The following is a 26,855-nucleotide window of genomic DNA, read 5'->3' on the forward strand; positions in this document are numbered from 1 at the left end:
ACTCCTCCTCTTTGCCCGACGAGACGGTGAAGCAGGAGTGCAGTAGACACCTACGGGCGAGGTGTTTATCTGTTGCATTGCTGCTAAGGGTACATTTTAGCTGCAATAGCACTTTTTCATATACAAGTAGATGGTAAATCAGTATTCTCACATAAGTTTCTAAAGGGTTACCGAACTTTTATCCCCCGGTAAGATATCCTATTGCAGTACTATCATGGCTTATGTCTCCAACCTTCAAGCCCTTATCTTGTTCCCTATTTCATCTATCAATTTAAGCTGCTTTTATTATAGCAATACTGTTAGCCAGGAGGATTAGTGAATTTCATGCCTTACTAACTGACCCTCCATTTACAAGTTTTTATAAGAGCAAGGTAATTCTTTGTTCACATCCAAGTTTCATACCAAAAATCATTTAGGAGTTTGTCAATTAGTCCCTTACTGTACCAGTGTGTTTTTCCCCCAGACCTCATTCAAATAAGGGTAAATCGGAGCTACATTGTTTGGATGCATAAAGTATTTTATTGTTTTATCTGGATTGGACTAAGGATTTTAGCTCTTTGTGCAAATTTTCTCATATACTGGTAACTATAAAAGGAATCCTATTTCCGCACAAACATTATCTAGATGGGTTAGGCAGTGAATACAGTAATAGAAAGTTATAAAACAGCATCACAATCATAAGTAAGGTGGAGTTTCCTCTGAACACTATAAACAAGTAGTGCTTTAGTACTCTGGTGCATAATAATTTACATCCTTTCTTTGAAAAAGAAATATTTTCATCCTATGTAACAAGAATATCTGTGATCACTTTATCTATACAAATATCTAATCCCTTTTTAAAAAATGTACTAGGTTCTTGGCTTGTATTGTATCTAGTGACCAAGTCCCATGGCTAATTATGCTTTACAAATATGTATTGCCTTTTCAATTTTAAATGTTACATCTTTCAATTTCATTGACTATCACCTTGTTTTTATATTATGAGACAAAGGACATATAGGACATCCGAGTTCACCTTCCATAGTGCCAGCCATGGTTTTGTATACCTCTTATTTCCTCTCTAAACTAAACAGACAAATCTCTTTTATATGGGGGGGGTATCTTTTATGCCTCTAATTTTTGTAGGTTATCTCTGAATCTCCGTATTTCATCTGTCTCTTTTGAGGTAGAGTGACCGGAACTAAACATAGTATCTAGAGAATGTACGTTTGATTGACAAAATGGCATTTCATTTTTTCTCCATCTTTTATACAGTCTCATACGTAGTTTGAATTTTTGACTGCTTGTGCACGCTTGAGTAGAGTGTTTTGTTGAAGTAACCACGATGATGTCTAGGTCCCTTTCCCGAGTATTTACAGTTACTTTAAAACCTAAGAATGTGTCTGAGTAGTTCAGATTATTCATTGCAGCATGAATAGCTAACAAGTCTTGTGCAGCTCCATATAATGTTTCTCAGAAATTAGACACTGACTTCCCATCCTGGAGCAGTAGCACTGCGTGGACAGTGAGATTCTTATTTCCCCCAGAACCACTGGGAAGTGAATGGGAGGCAGGAGCGGATCACCCCTCCCAGTCCGTAGAAGCAGGGCCTCTCCCTCCCCGCAAACACATGCTGCCCTCCACCCGCTCAAGGAGGTGGAAGAAACTGCTGAAGGAGATGCTGTTTCGGAAGCAGTTGGGGGTGTGTGGTGACATACCTGGGGTGAATTGTTAGGAAAGCTGTGTGGATGAGTGTTCCTGGTGTGCTTTCTTCTCACATTTTGTCTTGCATGAGAGCCATCCTTGTTGGTTGCTGGAACAAAGACAGGCTACTTGCCTCAGAGGAGTTAACTGCAGGAGGATTTCTGTTGCAAATGTGAGAATCTTGTGGGGGCTGAGAGTGTCACTACAGATGCACAATATTTGACATTCCTGTTGCATTTGATGTCAATGAATTTCAAGTGTCTTTGTTTCTGATTTTACGTAAACTAAATATTTCACACCTACAGAGTGACTAATCTTAATTGAAGGCTTGATATATAAATTTAATATAAATATAAATATAAAATGAAGCTATTTTTGAGATTTGCTAGCACAAAAAAGGCAGAAAAATGGAGTGCAAAGCAGTTTTGTTTATCGGTCTTCCCTGTGCTCTCCTATCACATTTGACTGAACAGCTATACATATTTTCCAGAAATAGTCACCTGGTATTATTTGGGACTAAGTGAGAAAGTTCATCCTGAAAAGAACATTTTTATAAAGCCAACTGCTAGAATAACTATATTTTTATTCCACAGTGCTGTAAAATCTGCTGGTATTACATGTTTCACTTTAGTCTTTTTGTGTTTCCATCCTCTATTGTATTAAATTTTAGTATTTCATTGGAGCGAAGGGGTCAGACAACTGGGGGCATCTGTTGGTAAGATAGAATGACTTGTTTCTAAAATACCCAGATTTTATGATCAGCTGAAGGACGCAAGTGAAGTATAACCTTTTTTTATATATATAAATACAATTGGCTAAACTGGTTTGGATAAAATAACCAGCCCAAGTAATGTACAGCATTTTTTTTTTTTTTACATCATGGTGCTTCACATTTTCAAAGCAGTATGGAAAAACCTTCCTTCCAACCCTGACATTCTATGAAATCAAACCTGAATCTTTTGTGGTTAAAAGTGTATTTTGTTTTTTGTGTGCCTATGATTTGACTGGTTCCAAGTTAGCATTAGAAGCTCTGAAATAATGAGACTGGTTTCATAGATACCTAGTTTGTCTGAAACCAGGAAATTCTGTAAAGCTCATGAGAGCCTGATCTTATAAGTTATAAGCTTTGGACCCTGGGATGCTTATGCTCAGCTGTAACTGCAACTTTTTAGAAGATTTGTTCGTTGCTATTTGTGAATCCAATGCCAGTGGTATCCTCAGTGGGTTGATTCTGTTCCCCCCCAATAACTATTAATAAAAACTTGTCTTGATGTATGTTACGCTTTATTTCTTCTCCAGATAAGAGATGTGGAGACAAATCAATGCCTGGATAACATGGCAAGAAAGGAAAATGAAAAAGTTGGAATATTTAACTGTCATGGAATGGGTGGAAATCAGGTGACAAGATATTTTACAACTTTAAATTATTTCAGACATTGCTCATCTGTCTATACATAATTTTCAGCACTTTCAATAATTAACTGTACAGACAATGGGCTGTTTAAAAAACCCTAATGTGAGAGGTGGCCTGCAAGATGAGTTAAGAGTACCTAAAAAGGTTTGTTTGTTCTTCGAGTGCTTGCTCATGTCGATTCCATTCTAGGTGTGTGCACATCCACGTGTGTGGCTGTTGGAGATTTTTGCCTTAGCGTACCCATAGGGCTGGCTGTGGCACCTTGTGGAGTGCTGCGCTCATGCTGCAGTATATCAGACGCCACCAGCCCTACGCCCTGCCCTCTCAGTTCCTTCTTACCGACCATGGTGGTCAGTCGGAGCACCTTTCTTGCTTAGCAAGAGCTAGCAGTTGTCTGCCATTCTGAACTCATGCCTTAAGGCCATTGTATATAGTTTGCTTTGCTAGTCTTAAGTAGCTGTTAAGTGTGTGTTAGTAGTTCGGGACCTAGCAGGGCTTTACCCCAGGTGGGGCATGCCCCGGTCTCCTGGGTTCAAGCCCTGCTCGGACTGCAGCAAGCCTATGCCGGTGAGTGATCCCCACAGCAGCTGCCTTAAGTGCCTGAAGGAGGCACATGAGGAGTGGTGCCAGATCTGCAAAACTTTCGGCCCTGCACTCAGAAGGAGCGGGACATCCGCCTCAGGGCTCTCCTGATGGAGTCCGCCTTCCGCCTGGCTTCTGAGCCATCCAGGCAGGTCGCTCCACCGCCAGCACCCGACTCTGTTCACCATCGCCAGTGCGAAAAGACCAAGAAGCGCTCCCTGGCACTGAGCAAGAAGGCCCAGGGGTCATCTATCAAGGGACCTGGACCTGCCCATCAGACTGCCTCAAAGCCACGCGATCGTGCCTCCCCGACTGGGTTGCCCAGCACCCCTAAACGTCCACCACCGACTTTTGGGAGCAGTATGGGACCTGCACTTCTGCCTGCCTCTACGTCATCCCAGGCTCCCACGGTGCAGAGAGAACACAGGTCTCCACCTGCTCCGATGGCGACCCTGATGCCACAGAACCCGGCAAAGGCTCCCCAAAAGGGCAAGCCCCCATTAAGACCTGACGGGAACAACGCCGGTCACCGGACAGAAGGCATCCATCTTCACTGCTGCGTCGGGAATCCCGGGGAAGATCCCAAACACATCGCCAGTCATCTAGGTGAGCTTCCAGATCCCCGCAGTGCTACTCTTCAGCACAGCGCTGATGCTCCCCATACTATTCCCAGCACCATTCACTTTCTCAGTGGTCGTCCTCTAGGCGTCGGTCCTGATCACCAGCACAGTGGCATTACTGGGCACCAGAGCCTGCTCCCTCATTAGTGGCACTGCAATGGCAGCGCAGCCAGTGGCCTTATTGGAGCATGTGGGGCATACCAGTTGTGAACCTGCCTCTTTCACCAGCACTCATTGGTGGCCTTGACGGAACATCGAGTGGCAGCCCCATCGGTACTGGAAGCCCACTCTGAGGTCAGGGCGGAGAAACCTGTGCCTACCCCAAAGTCTTTCTCCAGCGGTGGTCGAGATTCCAGCACCCCCACCGGTGGTCCAGTCTTCCTCCTCATCCCCACACAAGGCGGTTGTGGGGCCTTCGAGAGCTAGCCCGCCGGATGACTTTAGGAAGCATCAAGGCTTTCTCCGGCATGTGGTCAAGAACTTGGGGTTCAATGTGCAAAAGATGGTGGAGCAGCACCCAGCCTGTGCATGAGGGAGCCATCAAGATAGCCAGGGCCTTGAGGCAGACCTCCTGTTCCATCCTGCCCACCTCGAAATGGGCCGAGAAAAAGTACTTTGTGCCGGCCAAAGGTTTCGAATACTTATACCCACCTGCCCCCAGGGTCTCTGGTTGTATCTGCAGCCAACAAAAAAGGCAAGCAGGTCCCCACCCTCTTCTCTCCCAGAAACAAAGACGCTAAGAAACTTGATTTATTTGGGAGAAAGATGTATTCTACCGCCAGCTTGCAATTTCGGGTGGTGATTCATCAGGTCCTTCTGGGCCAGTACAATTTTAATCTCTGGGACAGTCTCAGAAAGTTCCAGGAATCTCTCCCTCAGGGTTTGGCATTCTGGTGGAGGAGGGCATGGTGGCAGCAAGATGTTCCCTGCAAATGGCATGGGACATGGTGGATTCGGTGGCAAGTGTGGTCACATTGGCGGTGGTCATGCAACATAGTTTCTGGCTGCAGGCCTCTCCCAGGATATGCAGGCCTCAGTCCAGGACCTACCCTTTGATGGAGCTGATCTGTTCTAGGACCAAACAGACACCACGCTGCACAGGTTGAAGGACACTAGGGCTACTCTTTGCTCGTTGGGTATTCACACACCACAATCAGCCAGGAAGCCCTTCCTACCACCGCTGCCACCAAGACCCTGGCAGCCTTATCAGGAACCTACAAGGAGAAGAGATGCTAGTTTTAGTTGTCGTCGCCCTTCTTCCTCCTGCTCGCCAGCCTAGCCCGTGGCTGCTAAACACCAGGGGGCCGGAAGCAATCATTTTCAGGGTGCACTCGAGATCAACACCCTAATCAGTCAACGGGATCCTACCTGCCTTTTCCTCAACTGCCTTTCCCCCTACCTCTCGACCTGGTCATGGGTTATGTTGGACCGCTGGGGTCCTGGACATAGTGGTTTGGGGTATACTCTGCAGTTCTTGGCCACCCCTTCTTCCCGACCCCTTCCCCCCATTTTCCTGTCCCTATTCAGTGACCCTTCTCGTTCAGGAGGTAGAGAAGCTCCTGGTTTTGGGGGCTGTGGAGGAGGTTTCTTGGACATGGAAGGAAAAGGATTCTACTCTCACTACTTCCTAATCTCGAAGGCCAAAGGGGGCCTCAGACCTATCCTGGACCTGTGGGGCCTCAACAAGTCTCTCAAGAAGTTGAAGTTCCACATGGTCTCCCTGGCCTCCATCATCCCCTCCCTGGATCCAGGGGACTGGTATGCTGCTCTGGACTTAAGGACGTTTACTTTCATGTTTCCATATTCCACAGGCACTTCCTGCGTTTTATAGTGGTCGGGCATCACTTCCAGTTTATGGTGTTACCCTTTTGCCTGTTTTCAGCCCCCAAGGTGTTCACAAAATGCGTGGTGCTGGTAGTGGCTTACCTGAGACGATGGGGGGGACGACTAGCTCTTCCTGTATCTTGACGACTGGCTTGTTAAGGGCAGGACTCCAGGGCAGGTCCAACAGAGCCCCAGCCTGGTGCGATTCATCTGCAACGATCTGGGCCTGTTAATAAACACAGAAAAGTCCACATTAACGCCAGTTCAACACAAAGAGTTTATTGGAGCAGTTCTTGACTCCACGCAAGTGCGCTTCCAGGCCATGTCAGACTTGATTGCCCCCATGAAGAGCCATCCGCTTACCACAGCCCACACGTGCCTGCAAATGAGGGGCCACGTGCACTTACATGGTCAACCTGCCCGTCTTCATTTATGACCTCTGCAGGCATGGCTGGCCTCAGACTATATCCCCAGCATGCATGCCCTGGACCGGGTGGTCACAGTACCGAGTCATGTCCTCTTGTCCTTGGACTGGTGGCTGGATCAAGAGTCGATGCTGCAGGGGATTCCCTTCATGACACCATCTCCATCACTTACCCTGGTTTCGGACACGTCGCACCTGGGCTGGGGAGCCAGTCTGGGCGAGCTCAACACTGAGGGCTGCTGGCTACACAGCAATGTCCTACATCAACAGGCAGGGTGGAGCCAGGTCTTCAGCCCTTTGCCGGGAAGCGCTTAATCTCTGGGACTTTTGTGTGTGACATACCATTCATCTGGTAGCCGCCCACCTGTCCGGATTCAAGAACGTCCTGGCAGATGCCTCAGCAGGACCTTCTCATTTCACCACAAATGGTCGCTCCATCCAGAGGTGGCCAGCCTGATCTTCTGCAGTGGGGGACTCCCTAGGTGGACCTGTTTGCGTCCAGGCAGAACAGGAAGTGCCATATGTTCTGTTCTCTGCAGGGCAGGGACAAGGCCTCCCTGTCAACGCCTTCCTGATTCTGTGGACGGGAGCGCTGATGTATGTCTTCCCACCAGTTCCATTAATCCACAGAGTCCTGCTCAAGGTAAAGCAAGACAAAGCAATGATCATCCTCATAGCCCTGGCGTGACCTCGTCAACACTGGTTCGGCATGCTGCTGAGTCTCTGGGCAGCCACCCTGCTGCAGCCACCTCTTTGGCTGGAATCTGCTGTCACAGAACCACAGCAACCTGCTGCACCTGAATCTGGAGTCGTTGCACTTGATGGCGTGGCTGCCGTGTGGCTGAGTGCGGACGAACAGGGGTGTTCTACTGGTGTCCAGCTGGGCAGCAGAAAACCGTCCACTAGGGCTACGTATGTGGCAAAGTGGAAGCGGTTCATGTGTTGGGCCTTGGACTGACATGTTTGAGCAAATGAGGCCCTGCTGCAGGATATACCGGACTATTTACTGCACCTTAAGCACCAGGGTCTATTGCTATCTTCAGTCAAGGTACACCTGGCAGCCATTTCCATGTTCCACTCTCCGCTTCAAGGCCGTTCGGTCTTTGCACACCTAGAATGGAATGGACATGAGCAACACATCTCAATGAACAACAGTTACAAAAGTAGGTAACCGTTTTTTACCTTGTTGCACCTAGTGAGAGTCACATGGACCTGATTCAAAACCAGCTGTAGTCAATGGGTGTCTTTCCAGTGATTTCAGTGTACTTAAATGTCATCCACTCACATCTGGTAGGTAGGTGTCATCTAATTACTCCTGGGGGAATTCTGCGCCACTGCACAATGCAGAATTCTCTGTTTCCCGCACAGAATTGGGGATGCAGAGCTACTGGCCACCACTAGGGGCCATTGGATTCTGCAGAGCCCAGTGAGCAGAGCACCCGGCCTGACTGTGCAGTTTCCAGACCACTCTGCTTGATCCTCATTCTCTCGGGGATGGAAGAGGACCTGGGAGACCCAGCTCTGGCAAAGGGTGAGGAAGGGCAGGGCTGCACCACACTATGCCCCCTGGCAGAACAGTAAAGAAGTTGGGGGCGGGGGGGAGTAAAGGTTCTGTGGGTGCGGGTGTCTTGGCTAGGGGTGCCCCAGGGCTGGACTCTGCAGGGAGAGTGGTGGTGGTGGTGGTGTCTGGGCCGGGGAGTGCCCCGGGGAGGTGGGGGGTGCTGCTATCTAGGCTCTGGGTGTGCCTACTGCTGGGCTCTGGGCTGTGAGGGGTACCCCGTGACTGGGAGCTGGCCTGGGGGGTTCCCTGTGGCTGGGCTCTGGGGGGATGGGAGTTCACGGGGTTTGGGCTCTGGGGGCCCCACACAGCCCCCTCCAGCTTGAACTGGGTTGGCATCAGGGTTTCTTTAATTGTATTCCTGGGGGAATCTTTTATGCTGTTTTCTCTATTATTGTTCACATACTTGTTGACAGGTATTTTGAAATACATTACCAAAATAATTGAAACTGAAGGGATTATATTGTGTTGTTTTGACAAAATATGCAGAATTTTAAAATATTGTTTGCAGAATTTTTAATTTTTTGGCACACAATTCCCCCAGCAGTAATCTATGCAGTAGACATCCTGTAGGATCCCTTGAAGTGCCTTCCTACAGATTCTCTCTAGTTGATTTGTCACTCTTGCAAATTCAGACAGCAAAATGCTATTGAGTTTATAGTTTTCATTTTTACTTTTGTGATTCTCCACTCAGGACTATATTTTGTATCTACTTCTTTCTATAATTTTATTATTTTATTTGAAGCTCTGCATTGCTGGTTGCCACCCTGCCAAAATTCTCCATTTCTAGGGAGCTCATCCTATTTTACTATTTGGGAAGTTTTTTATCTGAAAAACTGCCCTATTATTGACATGGTGTTATATTTGTCTCCTAAGAAAACAGTTTTGTATATAGTGTAAAAAAAAAAAAATTGAAGACATTTTTAAGTTTAGTATAAGTGAAGTGGTATGTGAACCTTCTGTTTTCTCTGTGGAACCCAGTAGATGAACACTGTTATTTTTCTACAAAGGTTTTCTCATACACTGCCAACAAAGAAATTCGAACAGATGATTTATGCTTGGATGTTTCCAAACTTAACGGCCCAGTCACAATGCTCAAGTGCCACCACTTAAAAGGCAATCAACTTTGGGAATACGATCCAATGGTAAGTCTTTGTGATGCTGAAAGAAGGTTTTCACTTAATTTCTTGTATACATTTTTACATAACTTATGATAAACAGTATATTGCTGTTACTAAGGGCTATTGTATGTTGGTCAGAACAGGGCACTGTGAGTCAGGATTGTATTTCTAGGCCCTGGTCTACACTAAGCTCGGGGGTCGAACTAGGGTACGCGAATTCAGCTACGTGAATAACGTAGCTGAATTCGAACTACCCTAGTTCGACTTACTTACCGTCCAGACGCCGCGGAAGCGAACTCCGCGGCTCCAGGGTCGACTCCGGCAACTCCTCCTGCCGCGGTGGAGTACCGGAGTTCGAACTAGCGCTTCCGGGGTTCGAACTATCGCGTCGAGATCAGACGCGATAGTTCGAACTCCGAGCAGTCGAACTCGCCGCGTCGACCGTCCCGGTAAGTGTAAACGTACCCTAGGTGTCATCAATTCTCTGTTAACTCGGGTAAGTCACTATGCTTCTGTTTATCTTCCTCAAAAACAATTATAACTTTCACAGTACTGAGTCTTCATGTTTGGAAACTGCTTCAAGATCCTCTGATGAAAGGTGTTGGCAAAACCAGAGAGGGAAAATTACACTGGCCCAAGGGCTGGAATTTTCTATTTTTAGTCTTGGACCAATAAAAATAAAACTAACATTAAGGGTCTTGTGGTATCTTGCCTCTGCCAATGTTAAAACCAAATATTTGTATTATTATTATTAAAGTGGGGTTACTAAATTTTGAATAGTGTAAATCTTTCATTTCTAACCCTGGCGTGTTGAGATATAGGACTTTCAAATATCATTGCTATCATATCTGTCTTCTCATTTGAATGTCAAAGCTATTTTTTAAATCATATATTGCAATGATAGAGCTAGAAACTAATTACTTACACCATTTGAAATCTTTCATGTAATATAAATCAGTAATCTCTAACTTCGACAGTTTGTCAAATATCAGCTTCTAAAATCATGGTGCAATTAAAATGTTAGGATAGGGTGAGAGGAGTCGTATTATGTGATTTTTTTTTTAATGTCCCATTTTCTGACCAGTGGAGCAGTGAATACAGACAAAAACCTCTTAATCTGAAAACTTTTAAGATCAGCTTCTATACTGATGACAGTTAGATAATTCCTGTTAAGGAAAATCTTGACCCTGCAACTTACTAATATTCTTTGAGGAGGATAAAGTGGATAAAGGAGGACCAATAGATACCCTATTTGGACTTTCAAAAAGCCATTGATAAAGATGCCTCATGAGATATTGAGGTAACTTAGTAGTTATAGCTGAGAGGCTAAAGGGCTGATGATAAATAGGAATAAATGAGTTATCTCTAAGAAGAAAGATTAATGTTATGATTGCTCAAAGGGTCTCTACCAATACTGATGTTCATGTTTATTATTGATCTATATATTGAAGAGTGAGGTGGCAAAATTTCTGGCTGACAAAATATAGGTCAGTCAAATCTAGACAATTCAGTAATACAGGCAGATGGAATTAAATGTAGACAACTGACAGGAAATGCACATGCAAATGGAAGGAACAATTTTGAACTATTTAGACACATTTAAAGGTTCATGAAGCGATTGTCTGTCTATACAGATTCCATTCTTAGTGAGCATGTAACCAAGATCTGATTCTTTTGAATAATAAAACCTCTCAGTGCTGCAAGATGTCATTGATGTTTAGTACAATTTGAAAAAGGATGGGTAGACATCAATAATAAGAATATTATTTGCACTTATATTAGCTGCAAGGGTGGTGGCCCTTTGGACATAAGGTCCTGTCCGTTTGCTGGATCAGAAGGAAGGCATTGTCAGTTCAGGCTCATCCTTTTATGTCAGAAGCTCGCTCTTTGTCTTCCTAGTCTCTGGAACTCTGTTTCAGCAAGTATATGTGACCTTCCCCACAGAGTGGTACCTCTCTGGAAGTATTTACAGTGTGATTCACCTTGATCACCTCCATTGTTTTTAGTTCCTGAAGGAGCTGTGGTAACCCTCCCCAATGAAGGAAAACACGATCATACTTACAGTCCTTGACCCACAGTGATACATAAATTTAATACTATATGTTTCCCCCAAAGATACTGCCTGAGGTAGCAATATCTATCACATTTCCTCCATAAAGCAGAGGATATACCTAGGGTGCCCGACTGGCATCCTTGGGGAACCCATGACTTATTCTCTGGATTGTGTTTCATTACAATGTCTATCACAAATATATTTCTAGAAACTTGAGATTGAGTGTGTAGGACATAAAGTCAGCCAGAAGCCTAGATCTGGAATCATTCCTTGATATAAATTGCTAAAGATTCAACCAATAGAACTAGATTACGGTTTTGGGATTAAAAAAATTAATTGAAACTCTTAAATATCTTTTCAGTGCTACAAAACAAAGGTGTTAAATAGAGCAAGAAGAGTTGGCAATAACTAATCTTTAAAACTCTTCATTCTTTTCTAGCATAGTTATATTTCCTGCTTAAAAAGTGATGGTTAGTAATGTTATCACACAGTAGTTCCTCAGAGACTGAGTCTTTTCAACTCTTCTCCCCTCAGTTCAGTTTTTGCTTCCAGGTGTCTTTTCAGTGTCTCTTTGGGTGGGGAAGCAGAGGAGAACCATGATGATGTCACTCCCCTGCCTTGTATAGCCCTTGTGTAAGGCAGGAACCCTTTGTCTTCTAGTGGAAAACCACTGGCATTCCAAAAGGGGAAGAGGGGTATCCGGTACCAGGTGACGCAGACCCGTATCTCTGCATGGCTATGGCAGCCATTGCTCCTAGGCTGTCTCCAGTGCCCACAGGAAGACCAAGCCCTTTTACAGTCCATTGTCTCTGCTAATGGCCCATTAACCTTGTCTGGCTTTTCCATTGTTGTACCTGAAGGGCTGCTTGAGGGTGATATCATACAGAAATGATACAGGCATACAAATTAGATAATCACATTCAGTAAATCATAACCTTTCCAATGATCTCACATGAGCCATCTTGCGTAAAGTATATCTCAGTTATGTCATATTCTTATTATAAGCATATTTTCATAAAGACTGTGGAGTGAAACGTGTTAGATGGATTTGCCTGGCACGTGACCTTTGTTAATTAGCAGGTGGTGTATAACTCTCAGATCTTTCCAGGGAAGCTTTTACCTGGCCAAGAAGTCATAAAGACAAGTCAGAGAGCCTGTAGTAAGGACTCGTTTCCCAAACAGCTGAGTTGTTTTGTACTGTTTTTCCTTATACTTGCATTGTATAAGAAGCATCTGGTCTGGGACATTAGATATCCCAGAAAGGACCTTGTGGTTTATTTTGTTCTGTTAAAAGCCTATTCGGTGATTCAGTCACAACAGTACAGACCTTAGGTGCCTCCTCTTTTTTTGTTTTTATCAGTGCATCGCTTGATTGGTTTGCACACTCTAGATGTCCCTCTTCCATTTCTCCAGTTTGATTCCTGCCTCCCTCTGTGGAGCACATAGGAAGGTGCCCTTCACGGTTGCATCTGGGCAACATTTTATGAGGAAAACATGAAATAACAAAATAAGGCCAAGAGAAGAAAAACACCTCAGTTGTGCCTCATAGTACCTGTGAGGCCATGAAGTGTTTTTGCTCTCACTTTGAGAAACCTTCACTATTTCAATGAAGACAGCAGTTGAAACAGTTCATGTGGCTTCAGCAGACAAAAAACAGCCATCTCTTTTTGCACAGACATGAGAGAAGCTCACTCACATGGACAAAGGCACTCCCTGAAGCACATTTAGGCTGGGGAAAGGAGATTTTCTAGGATGTAAAGGGATTCATTGATAAACTCACCTTTCCTGTGGCCCCTGAAGTGGTAGAATGGCTTGAGTATTTTCCTGAAGGCATTTAATGGATAACCTGCTAGACTACCCACTCTATACCTCTTAATAAAGCCATTTACATCTCTGTGAGGTACCAGCACCGCCTATTTCCTGACCGTAGCCTCTCATTCTCCGTGAGGAATAACCCAACCCCCGGTGGCTCCATTGCAGTACATGAGGGGGAAAGAGGGCAAAAGGAAATCTATGGGGCTATATAGAAGGGCTCAGATCACTCTAAGGAAAAATGCAACCATAAATAGTGTTACAAAACCAGAAAAATTAAAACCAAACCTGATTTTAACTAAAGCTTATTTCTTTAATATTGATCTGCTTCAGCTCACTACCTGAAGGTGGTATTTTTATTTTAATATATTCTAGGCCCCAATGTAATCTGGTAGCAGTAACTGACTCTCCCTGCTTCTTGCTGCACGTGTGAGGATCTCATGACTCTGAACCATTAAAACTAGCAGTGGCACAAATCAGAAATGTAAATGAATGCAAGTAACTCAGCCTTTTAAAGGGAACTGTGCTGGGCATTTGTGGTAGGTGCAACAATCCACAGGATTTGCAGCTTTTTACAGGGAATATTTTATGTGAGCATTGAGAATTGTGTGCATCTGAAAGAAAATTACATGTGTACCCAGTGTACTGTTGCAAGCTCCACCAGTTCAGTCATAAGTGCATATTGCAACAGTGCAATTCTCTGGTGCAATAATGGACTTAAGTTTCATAACATGTAAGTGTGGGAAAGTACTATGTGTTAGTACTGTGTCAGTCAGCTGCAATAAACACTCAGTTGACACAAAACTAACATGATTACCAACAGACACATTCAGCCACAGTTAATTTTTGTATTGTAGATCAGGCCTCAGAGTGACACAAACTTCACTCTAAGACAGGGGCAGACTGTTTTCCCATACAATTTGTCTCTCTCTCACTCCTCCATACACCTAACTCCCAGAATATCTCCTGTCCGGTATAGGCAGGCAATCATCTTTCTCAGTCTCTGGCTCCCCAGTGCAGGTAGACCCATTTTCATTAACCCCCCACTTGGATCCAGTGCTGGTGACTGGGTGGTGCTTTTGGATGGTATTCTGTTAGGTGATTGATGGATTAACCACCAGTAAGAGCCTAGCTGCTCTACTTCTGTCTCTGCATGTGGCCTACCTCACTCTTCTGCAGACTTCAAGAAAATAGAGGAAACCCACCAAAAACACAACCCATATACCAGACATTGCGTTGCTTTCTTCATCCCAAGCACCTTGGCCCAGTCTACGCAAGCACTAAGGACTTTGTTATATCTAGAACTGGCCTAAACTCAGGTAATCTGGTTCATGAGAAGTTTCAGTATTTCAGAATTAGATTTCTGTCTGAATTGGAACAAACCAAATGAAACTGACAGCAGTTCAGGGCTCAAACAGCAGCTGTCAGGGCTCCCAGGATCTGCAGCTCCAGAACAGATCTGCCAAGTGGACTGCTTAAGGGCAGGGGACCCCAAGTCTTCCAGACTCCCATTCCAGTTAGCTCTCAGGACTGCCTGTTCTGAAGTAGAGCAGCATGAGGAGCCACGAGCCCCAGGAGTGTGCCAAGGCAGACCACATGGTGAGGCTCCCCTAGAACCAGGGACCCTGGAAGCCCAGGTTTCCGTACTATAGAGCCAGGAGCCTAGACTCTGAGAGCCCTGGCTACAGCCAGTTCTCTCAAGGTGTTCAGGATTTCCTGACTCCATGGCAGGGGCTGCCTCAGAGTCGTGGATCCTGGAAGCCTGAGTTCCTTGACACCAGAGTAGTCCACGTGTTGGGGCTTCCCAGCAGTTCACCAGACAAATTAGCAGGGAAACAGGCAGGAACTCTGCCTGTGATTCGGCAAAAGTTTGTCAAATCCAACTTTCTTTTGCAACAATCAGCATTTTCCAACTAAACTGTTTCATTGGAATATTTCCGACTAGCTCTAGTTAAATCCTTTTTATATATAGCAGCCTACTCATATTAAATTTGTTTCTTCGTGTAATAGGGGTTGAAAACATCTCCAGTATTTTGCTTAGTTGGAATTTGTTCAAATTGTATAAAAAATGGTGTCTGTCTTTATCTCTATGCTATCAATAATTACCATTTTTCATTGTTATGAAGTGCTGATTCTTAACAGTGCTTACTTAAATCCAAGACAGATTTTGACAGTAACACAACATATAAAACATATCCACCAAAGTTGTGCTTTAGTCATTGTACTTTATTCCAGCCACCTCAATGGGCATGTACTGCTAGCTTTTCAAAATTTGAATCTTGCGTTGTCTTCAAAAAATTATATATATATATATATGCATTATATATATGCACAATAACATTGAATATCGTTGTACTTTGTTAGTATTTTATGCAAAAAATCTCTTAAGCTTATACATATTTTGAAAATGGAGATTTCAGCTTTTCAGTTACTTAAAGCCAGGGCCGGCTCCAGAGCCCAGCGGGGCAAGCACCCGCCTGGGGCGGCCCTTTCCCGGGGGGGCGGCAGGCTGGGCCGGCGGACCTGCCGCAGTCATGCCTGCGGGAGGTCCACCGGAGCCCCGGGAGCAGCGGACCTGCCGCAGGCATGACTGCGGAGGGGACGCTCGGCCGGCGGCTCCAGCGGACCTCCCGCAGGCATGACTGCGGACGGTTCGCTGGTCCCGCGGCTCGGCTGGACCTCCCGCAGTCATGCCTGCGGCAGCTCAACCGGAGCCGCCAGACCAGCGAACCGCCCGCAGCTGCGGGAGGTCCAGCCGAGCCGCGCGACCAGTGGACCCTCTGCAGTCATGCCCGCGGGAGGTCCGCTGCTTCCGCGGCTCGGGGGCACCTCCCAGGCATGACTGCTTGGGGCGGCCAAATTTGTAGAGCCGCCCCTGCTTAAAGCTCTTGTTTCATCCCTTACTGTGTCATGAAGAATTGAACATTAAACTTATCACAGTCTTAGGACTGAATATTACCTCTCCCAGGCTCAGGTCAAGTATCATTTTGGGGAAATAGGAAAGAAATCTCACAAGGTTTTGTTTTGTTTTTTTTTCCCTTTTCAAAATGGTGTGTGTTAGAAGCTGCTTGGAATACTGAAAGTAGTCCTAGAGGAGATGGTATAGTGGGCAGTCAGTATGGGTGGTCATTAAGGGCCTATGATAAATTGTGGAATCGCGTGGAAAATTAGAGGAGATGTATGATACCACATGGATGTCACCACCCCATATGTGATTTATACATTTTAATGTAATATCAATTTTTAAATTATATTTTAAATTTTAATACTGTACATATCAGTATTAAAACATCCTTTAGTTTACTTGGCAAGATAACATAGATATGTTGTTTTCTTCACCATACTCATCACATTTTTTACACATTTTGAGAGAACTGCCACAACTTTAAAGATGTTTTTTGTAATTATTAAGATATTAATAACCTGTCCCTGCCAGGCAATGCAAGGCTTGATTGGTCACTGGCACAAGGCCAAAACTGATGTGGAAAGAGATTTTTTTGTCATAAAGCGTTTGTGTATTCTAAAATTAGCTGAATTTCAGACACCTTTCTAAAATTTTAAATGGTTGCTTTCATATTTTTGTTGCAGCTTAATCAAAAACATATTTCGCCCTGAGCCATCAGTAGCTTGCGCCTGAGATATTGTGTTCAAGCTGACTAACTCTTTAAGCCAAGCCACAAAACACCTTTATTTAAAATTACTTTTCATTATATGAAAAGTTAAATGATTTTCTTCATTCATGAGGTCTGTATTTTTATACTATTAATTCTTATGTTGCATTTATCACTTTAAAAAAAACCCTGTAAAATATTTGTAAAATAGTTTTTCTTTAAAGTACATGGCAAATACAGAATACATTTTGGTGTGTTGATACATATGAACATGAGAATTTCCATTACCAGATAAGTGATCTGTGCAGCTCAGTATCCTACCTCTGAGTGACGAATACCAGATGCTTCTGAGGAACATGCAAGAAACCCTGTAGCGGATGATTACAGAATAAGCTATTCATAGAGGAAGTGCCTCTCTAACTCCCCCTCCCCCATATATTCATGGTAGTATTAGAGTTTATATTCCTTAATATACTTTTATTTTTAATCTAATGTAACTGTGGATAGTCCACCAGCAGTTCTCAAAGGTCTCTAGTGCTTCTTGCTAGGAAAGGAGAAGGCAGTCCCCACCACCTTCTCTTTCTGGGGTTCCTGATGCACAAGATCAGACCTTTGAGGAACAGAAAGCGAGATTGGGCAAAGATTACTCCTACAACCAACATCTCTCCATCCTCCCTGATGAAACTGTCATGCTTCCTCCACCATCCTTGTCTGATGATGAAAAAAATTTCAGGCCCTTATTAAAAGGATAGCAGACTCCTTGCAAATTCCATTGGAGGAGGTTAAGGAGTCACAGCATAAGTTACTTGTTATCCTGCATACCTCTTCATCTGTCCACATCATGTTACCCATTAACAAGGCCTTGTTGGACTCAGCAAAGATAATATGGCATCCCCCAGCCACAATACCACCCGCTTGTATGAGGGTGGACAAAAATACTACTTTCCCTCCAAGGACTCAGACTTTTTATTTTCACATCCATCCCCAAACTCTTATGGTTGGTGCTGTGAATGAATGTGGCAGAGAGCACCAGGCTAAGTCGACACCGTACAAGAAAGATTTTAAGCTACCTTACAATTTAGGATCACCAATTACCCAAGCCCTCATGGTAAAGTATAGCATACTAATTACTCAAAACTGAATTCCTTCATTGAGCATCTTCCAACATGCCAGAGGTAGCAATTCCAGGCAATCATTGCAGAGGGCCAACTACTTGCAAGGACATCTCTGAAGGCCCCTTTGGATGCCACTAACACAGCTGCTCATTCCATCTCCACAGCAGTGGTCACGAGGAGGGCTTCCTGACTTCAGCTCTTGGGTTTTCAAACTGTAGTCAAGGACCTTCCATTTAAGGGATCAAAGATGTTTGCTAAGAAAACTGATGAATCCCTGCATACCTTAAAAGATTCTAGAGCCACCTTGTGCTCTCTGGGAAAGTACACCCCTGCACAAAAAAGAAGGTTCAGTAAGTCCCAGATGGCACAGAGATCTCTGCCTACGCAGTTTCCTGCCTCCCAGAGGCATTACGAAACCCGGTGCAAGAGACAACGATTTGAGAAAGAGAGATCAGCTACATAGCAGGCATCAACTTCACAACCGTTAACCTCCAAACTACTATTTTAATGGGTTGGTTAAGGGTCTGAGTTACCACCCACATTCTTATCTGCTGTAACAATCCACACATTTTCCCCGCTTCAGTGAGTACCTTGATCATTTCCATCCAGAACTGGGAACATATCATTACGGACAAGTGAGGTTTTTCTCCAGGTACTTCCTGGTACCAAAAAAGAACGGTGGTTGGAGACGCATTGTAGATCGATTTGTAAAGGTTCAAAATAGTAACTCTTGCAGCAATAATTCCATTACTGGACCAACAGGACTGGTTCTCAGCCCTCGACCTTCAGGACACTTACTTCCATATAGTAAACCACCTCTCCCATTGAAAGTTTCTATGATTCTTGAGTCAAGAGCACTTCCAATACCCGGTGCTTCCATTTGGTCTCTCATCTGTGCCCAGAGTGTTCTCCAAAATCCTTTCTGTGGTAGTGGCACATCTTTTGCAAACAAGGAATCCTGATTTTCCCATAATTAGATAATTGCCTGCTCAAAGGACAGTCCTTCAAAAAGGCTTGATTGCCACTCAAGAGACCGTGGACCTATTCCTCTGACTGGGACTACAATTAAATGTCTGAAAGTCCACCTTAAATCTGGTACATTTGGAGTTCATTGGCACCTATCTTGATTCAGCAACCGCCAAAGCATTCCTTCCTTCATACAGGTTCATTACCCTAGTCAATTTAGTCTCTGCGGTCCATGTCAGCCCTCAAACATTGTCCAGAAATTGTCTCCAACTACTGGGACACATGGTGGTGAGTACCTTAGTTATAAATCACACAAGATTTCATAGGTTTTTGCCTTCAAGGGTGGCTCAGAACTGTTTACTCACCAAGCAAACACATCTTAAACAAAGTACTTTCAATGCCCTCAGTAGTCAAAAAGTGCCTCGACTTGTGGAAAAACCCTCATGACATTTGCACAAGGGTCCCCTTCACTCAACCACCCCCAAAATCAGTAATAACAGATGGATCCCTGTTGGGGTGGGGAGCCCACCTGGGCACCCACCCTGTTCAAGGCAGGTTGTCTCCTCCTCTTGAGTCCACACTACACATCAACTTGCTGGAACTCAGAGCAGTCAGAAATGCCTATATTTACTTCCTCCCACTGATTAGGGGCAAACATAAAGACCATGATGGACAACATGTCATGTATGTTTTACATAAAATGCCAAGGGGGGCGAGATGACCTTCCCTCTGCGCCAAAGCAAAGAGACTTTGGAATGGTTGTATATGACACCCGATCAATATCTCAGCAGCTTACCTTCTGGACATACAAAACACCACAGCAGATGCCTTCAGCAGACGCTTCTCCCAAGATCACAAATAGGAGATAAATCCCACTGTACTCCACTACATATTTCAGCGTTAGGGCATCCTACATATAGACCTGTTAACACAGCCAAGAGCAAGAAGTTTTTTTCCCAGTTGTGCTCCAGAGAGGCAGTCTGGGAGTCAGCACTCCCTGGGAGATGTCTTTCTCCTCCATTGGAACCAAGGACTCTTGTACACATTTTAACCAATTCCTGTAATATCCGAGTGCTGTGCAAGATAAAGAAAGAAAAAGCCAAGGTTATTCTTGTAGTTCTCATGTGGCCTAGATGAACGTGGTTTCCTTATTTCACTCAGCTGGCTGTATGTCAGCCAGTCACTGTTAAGCCTGTTCCCCCTTTCCTCTCTCAGGTCAAGTTCATCTCAATCTCTGGGTTCCCAGCTCACAGCATGGCTGATAGATGGTTTGCATGGTTAGAAACAACCTGTTCTGAGGACATAAAGACAGTGCTGCTGCATAGCTGGAAACAAGCTACTCGTGACACATATATCCAAAAGTGTAAGAGATGTAAACACTTGTGACTTGAAACACATTTCTCCTGCCTCCTCTCTGCATTCATTGGTACTAGATTACATCCTAGAGCTAAAAAGGTCAGGCTTATCTCTAAGCTCCATAAAGGTGCCTCAAAGCTGTCACGGTCTTCCATAATATGATAAAGGGTTTTTCTGTTTTTCGCTCATACTACAAGAAGAAGGTTCCTCTAGGGACTTGATAACCTCTTCCCACAAATCAGATGCCCTACACCAGCAAGAGGCCAACTTTGTACTCATGTCTTAAGAGACCTTCCTTTAAACCCATGGCCACCTACTACTTTCTACACCTGTCCATGAAAACTGCATTTCTAGTAGCCATTGCTTCTGCTCGAAGAGTTGGGGGGAGAGAGGGGCTCTAATGGTATACCCTCCCTTCAGTCTTTTTTTTTATTTTTATTTATTTTTATTTTAAGGATAAGGTCATGCTACTACTGCATCCCAAGTTCCTGCCGAAAATATCTTTAGACTTAGATCAGCGATCCCTTGATAATGTTGCCTCTACCTCACTGTGGACACCTTCTGGCTGTCCTGGGAGAGTGATCTCTCTTATGTGAATGTTACAAATATTGATCTCGGTTGTATCCCCAATTGTTTTGTTGTTGGATCTGGGCTCAGATCCTCATTCAGAGGAAGAGCTGGATCCAGTTCTGGGTCCAGAACCACAATCTCGGAGAACTCCATTGGACATGGATTATTACAGGCATGGATAACTCTTACATCATAGCAGAATGACAAAATTGACAGCACTAGAAAGTGCCTCCTTGGATTACAGGTAAATCTCTGACTGAGGGACATCATACCAAAATGGCCAAATTGGCAAGAAAAGAATGTCTTCCTGGTTTCCTTGGCTGTATTGGTTAGCTCTGGGCCTTCCATACCACCCTCTCTCTAAGGTTATGCCTCCTTTCCAGCATCGAACTAGGGACATTTTTATGGGTTCATGACATAGATTCAAGTTATATAGATCACAACCATCCAGTCTCCTAGACATTTGGATTCGAGACGTTCATATCCTACGCTAACAGATCCAGTAACAGGAGACAAAGCCCCTACTCTTAATGCAAGATGTTTTATATGATGAGGAAGAGAAATTTGAAATTCCTCCACAGACGAATATTTTGCATCATGATCAGGATCCTATGGGCAAATCTTCTCCAGACAAAAACAGAGTAGCCTCAGTTTCTTCACCACTGGAGGATGCCATTCAATTCCAATTAGTCAGAAGAATGGTTTTTACATTAAAATTACCTTCAGTTTTGTTGGAGGAAACTTCACACCCCATTTTTTATATACTTGGAAATACTTCTGCATACCAGGCTTCTCTGCCCTTTTTGGAGGGTTTATGGCAACCAGTTAAATCCATATGGAATGCCCCATCATTTTGTCAGCCAATAGCAGGAAATGCTGTTAAGCTTTACTGGATTTTGTATGAGGAATTTTCTTTCTTTAGTGTACAGTCTCGGTAGTGGCTACCATTTTAATGCAAAGATCAAGCTGTAGGTATCTGATCGAGGTATGGATCCTGTGTCAGCCTCTATTTAATCTATATGAGAGTACTTGTTACCTTTAAAGCATAAGGGTTTATCTGTTGCATTGCTGCTAAGGGTACATTTTAGCTGCAATAGCACTTTTTCATATACAAGTAGATGGTAAATCAGTATTCTCACATAAGTTTCTAAAGGGTTACCGAACTTTTATCCCCCGGTAAGATATCCTATTGCAGTACTATCATGGCTTATGTCTCCAACCTTCAAGCCCTTATCTTGTTTCCTATTTCATCTATCAATTTAAGCTGCTTTTATTATAGCAATACTGTTAGCCAGGAGGATTAGTGAATTTCATGCCTTACTAACTGACCCTCCATTTACAAGTTTTTATAAGAGCAAGGTAATTCTTTGTTCACATCCAAGTTTCATACCAAAAATCATTTAGGAGTTTGTCAATTAGTCCCTTACTGTACCAGTGTGTTTTTCCCCCAGACCTCATTCAAATAAGGGTAAATCGGAGCTACATTGTTTGGATGCATAAAGTATTTTATTGTTTTATCTGGATTGGACTAAGGATTTTAGCTCTTTGTGCAAATTTTCTCATATACTGGTAACTATAAAAGGAATCCTATTTCCGCACAAACATTATCTAGATGGGTTAGGCAGTGAATACAGTAATAGAAAGTTATAAAACAGCATCACAATCTCCCCCAGCTCACCTGAGAACACACTCTGCTAGAGCGATAGTGGCCTCAGCAGCATGTTTGAAACATGTTCTGGTAATAGAAATTTGAAGAGCGGCCATGTGAAGTTCTGTACATGCTTACAAACCATTATTTGTTAGATATCGCAACCACATCAGGGGCATAGTTTGGTAGATCAGCTCTTCAGTCCTCATTTACGTCAAACTTCTTACTCACCATCTGGTTTAATATGTGTACTACTGACTAAATTATCCCAAGATTGGGACTATGCAGCGAACACCTGAAGTTAGTTGTAATGGAGGTTCTTCGATATGGACTCTGCTTGTTCACACGCCCTGCCTTTCTTTCCCCCTTTTGTGGAGTCCTATCTTCTAGTGGCTTGGCATTAGCTGTGGAAGGAACCAAGGTGATAACCACTGCTGCACCTCCTTTTATAGCCATGCCCTCAGAACATTTGCAGAGACTCAGGGCAGGGGCAAAGAGGCGCATGAGCTTTTGATTAGGTTCTGCTAGTAGAAGACTACACTGTCGGTGTACCAGTGTACCAGTCGGTGTACTTCACAAAAGTGTGAATATGCAGAGTCCATCTTGAAGAAAGTTGGTTACAGGTAAGTAACCTTCATTATTGTCTGATAAAGGTCTCTACTAAGTTGCAGAAAATTGTCCCATTTCGTATAGAAAACCAGTAGTGACCAGTTTCTTATTCAAATGGACCTTTTTCCTTTTGATTAATACCTTACAGCTACAGGTAAGCTGCTTCATAACTTCCATCTATCCTGACAATACTGTACCTATAGCTTCAATTTCTGCCATTGTTCTTTATTTTGTTTCTGTTGATTATATTAAAGCCATGGGATCTCAGAAGTCAATGTGGTGGAACAGTGTGAGAGCAAAGAGATTTTTGGTCCCACAGCAATCAGAAATGCACTTCCTGATAGATATTCTAAGTGATCATTGTGGAAATAAAAAAAGATTAAGCTACATGTAATCCTAAGAGAACATGTAGATTACTTTCTGAAAGAGTGTTTTGCAACTGCTTAAAGATGAAGAGTAAATAAAACTGAAGGAGGATGGTGTGGTTTAAGCACTGGAATGGAACATAGCAGATTTGGGTTACATTCCCAGCCTTAACAATCATTTCATATGTAGCTTCAGGTAACTCTATTTCATGTGTATATAATGGTGAGGATAACATTCTTTTCTCCCATTGTTTCATCTTTGTCCATTTAGATTAGGGTTTTCACTGCAGGGATTCTCTACATATGTCACTGTGTTGCCTAACACAATGATCTTAGTTGAGGCCTCTGGGTAGTACCATAATACACATAATATCTCAAAATTCCATCTAACTCAGTAGTATCTCTTAGTGAGGTAAGTTGCAAGATTCTTAATTTTTTGCCTTTAAATGCAGTGTATTTTATTGAATATTAAATGTGTTTCAGTGGTAGTCTTTAAATACACCTTATATGAATTGTACTATTATGTTTAGCACAAAATGCTTTTTAGAAACAAAAGAATGAGATTTGATATATTTTCTGCCTTGCCTCTTTCTGTAAAATCTTATTTGTTTATTTTTCTTTTTCAAAGAAATTAACCCTGTTGCATGTGAACAGTAACCAGTGCCTGGATAAAGCCACCGAAGAAGACAGCCAGGTACCCAGTATTAGAGACTGCAATGGCAGCCGTTCTCAGCAGTGGCTACTTCGCAACGTCACCCTTCCAGAAATGTTCTGAGAGGTTTTAAAAAAAGAAAAAGATTGACTGGGCTACCTCGGCAAATATTTTGGCTGTGTCCTTAAGTAGCAAAAAAAAATAAAATAAAATATTTCTGCTCTGCGGGATGCAAGGTTCATCAGATATTAGAACTCTGACTCTTCTAGCTTTTCAGTAGCTGTGAACCAGCCTTCCTGTATAAGGACGTGAAACTATATACATACTAGTGAAACTGCGCACGCTGATGTTTACAAGATTGAAGAGAGTCTCTTTCATCAAAGAATCATTCTAGAGAATGTTTGGACAATGGAAACATAATCATTGAAATACGCTCTCTGGAGAGCTGCATATCGTTGTAGTTTGCTTGCACATCAGTAACCTCTGCTGAAAGTGCTGTTGTAATGAAGAGACTTCCAAGAATTTTTTCCTGGTTGGCATTGGTAACCAGTATATTAAATATAGTTACAAAAATAAATGGAACAGAGAGCTGGAGACCACATTCAGTATCATGAAATAAGATTTTTACAACAAGAAACATGTAAAACAGGGTTTAAAGGAAAAGAAATCAGAACTAAGAAAAGTACAATTTGTTATAGTAAAGTATCAGATTTATATGTAGATTTTATACCTCAGTGAGAAAAATAACCAAGTCAAGCAATTCTTTCTGTTTTCAGTTGTGTGATAGTTCATGGATTTTTTTCATGGTTGGTCTGAAATTATTTTGAGCACAAACAAAATGAGCTTAAGAACAAAAATTTGGCTCTTTGAATGTCAGCTCACTTTTTGTTTTTAATTTGGTTTGTGAGCTGTTGGAATTGTAATGTATCTTTATTACTGTCTGAAAACTGGAGGTTTAACATACTGTCTAACTTTTGTCCAGACCTACCGTTTCAGTTGTACTTGGGTTGCCAGCTTGTAGACTTTCATGGCCAAACAAAGGATTTTAGTGCATTTTGAACTTGTTAACTTGACTGATGATGCTTAGTGCCCAAAACTCATACTACTGTACTACAGATTTGTTTTCACAGCAATAAATATTTTGTTCTTTGTTTGATTTCCACTCATCAGAAAGCCTGCAAAATGATTTATTATTTGGGTAACAGGAGATTGGCATAGCTGAAGGTTTTCTGGAAATTTTTTCACTTCATACTCAGATGTGCTTAATTGTCAAGTGCATACTTAGATTAGATTCTTGAATTGTAATGTTGATCTGCTGCTTTTTTCTAATAAAAACTGAAGAAAAAATGTTAAATTGGCATGGTTTTTAAAGTTAACATAGCCAAAAGCAGTATGACTGTGTACATTACACTAACCTTGCACTTCTGAACTGAATTGCTTTATTTCATTTAAGTTGAACCTTTCTGGACTAACCTAGTCTTGAAAACAAGCCGCAAAATGCTGAGTACTCAGTGAGGTTTTTTTTTTAAATAGGAAAAAAATTAATATAATAGAGAGGATATTTTGTACAATAAATATCATTGTTTGGCCAATTGTTCTGTGAATCAAATTAAATTTAGACTAAAGCAAAAGATGTTGCAGCTGTTGTCTACTGTTGCAGACACCGTAGGTCTGCTATTTCTGCAGTACTTTAAACAAAGAAACTTTTTTTATTTCTTTTTTTGCAACCATTCCCGAGAGTGTTCTTATGCACCCTACAATAAATGACCATGGCCTCTGCCTTGAAAAGCTTGTGATCTAATTACAGACATGATTAAACAGAACAGGGAGCAATATTATGCAGTTACACCACAAAATATAATGCACATCATGTTGAGATAAAATATTATAAAATGTAAAAATATTTCATTGATGTTTTTATTGGTGTTGCTCAAATGGCATGGAGGGATTTGAATTGTGACGGTTATGGCTTTGGTGCATTATGTCAATGTAAGTATTCAATATGAAGGAATGACTAAGAAGAAGCCTAGAGATGGTTGTGGGATAATTGGCAAATTGGGCACTGAGGCAAATTGACTCATGAAGAGGGTATGAGGGTGGTAAAGTAATCCTTTTTTATATTTGGTTGTCAGCCTTGCTTTCTAGGAATTCTTTGGATCTTCTCTGGCCTTTAAACCTTTCTCAAGCTCCTAATTTAGAAACTGTTGTCTTCTGGTTCTACATATTATCCTTTTAATACATAACCAACCACTCCTGCAATTGCCAGCTTCTTCCTTTGTTCTTACTGATATGTGATAGTCTTTAGGGCATGTTTATTTTTCCTACAGTCCTGGTCTGTTGAAATCATTTAGCCCAAAAACAATTTCCCAAACTTTGAAAAATTTGACAATAAATATGTTCTAATGTGCAGTTCAAATAGCTCATGGTATCCAAATAAGAGAGATTTATTTTTAGATCCAGTCAGGCAGACCGTTCTCCATAAACTTTTATCCAGCAGCTATGGAGACAGTTTTCAAAGCACTCCATATGTAAGTGGCCTCATTTGCTCCACCCCTATGCCTTCCCAAACTCCAGAATCTTTTCCTCCCCTAGGAGGCATAAAGGCAATCTTTAGTGCTCCTGTCTCTGACAGGAATAACATTACATTATCTTCAGCTTCTTTCAGCCAAGTGACCACATTGAATTAACCCCCACCCCAGCTTCACTGCATTGGTCACTTAACTTCCACGTCTCCTTCTTCAATTGGATTTTTCAACATCTCTGTATTTACAGAAGTTATAGAATTGTAGGGTTGAAAGGAACCTCAAGAGGTCATCTAGTCCAGCCTTCTGTGCTGAGGCAGGACCAAGTATACCTAGACCATCCCTGAAAG

At 42.9% G+C, this 26,855-nt stretch overlaps 1 protein-coding gene across 1 annotated transcript in view; it reads left to right on the forward strand.

The window, feature by feature from the left end:
* The window catches only part of GALNT1 (polypeptide N-acetylgalactosaminyltransferase 1), a 184,580-nt gene extending 158,694 nt beyond the window's left edge, over positions 1-25,886 (forward strand). Inside the window, exons 11-13 of the mRNA XM_045005628.1 lie at positions 2,983-3,081; positions 9,116-9,250; positions 23,960-25,886. Of these exons, the coding sequence (XP_044861563.1) occupies positions 2,983-3,081; positions 9,116-9,250; positions 23,960-24,106 (381 nt within the window). The 3' untranslated portion in view covers positions 24,107-25,886. The remainder of the gene's footprint in view (positions 1-2,982; positions 3,082-9,115; positions 9,251-23,959) is intronic.
* The last annotated feature ends 969 nt before the right edge of the window (positions 25,887-26,855 follow it).

Source organism: Mauremys mutica, chromosome 2, assembly GCF_020497125.1.
Source record: "Mauremys mutica isolate MM-2020 ecotype Southern chromosome 2, ASM2049712v1, whole genome shotgun sequence".
NCBI classification, from domain to species: Eukaryota; Metazoa; Chordata; order Testudines; family Geoemydidae; genus Mauremys; species Mauremys mutica.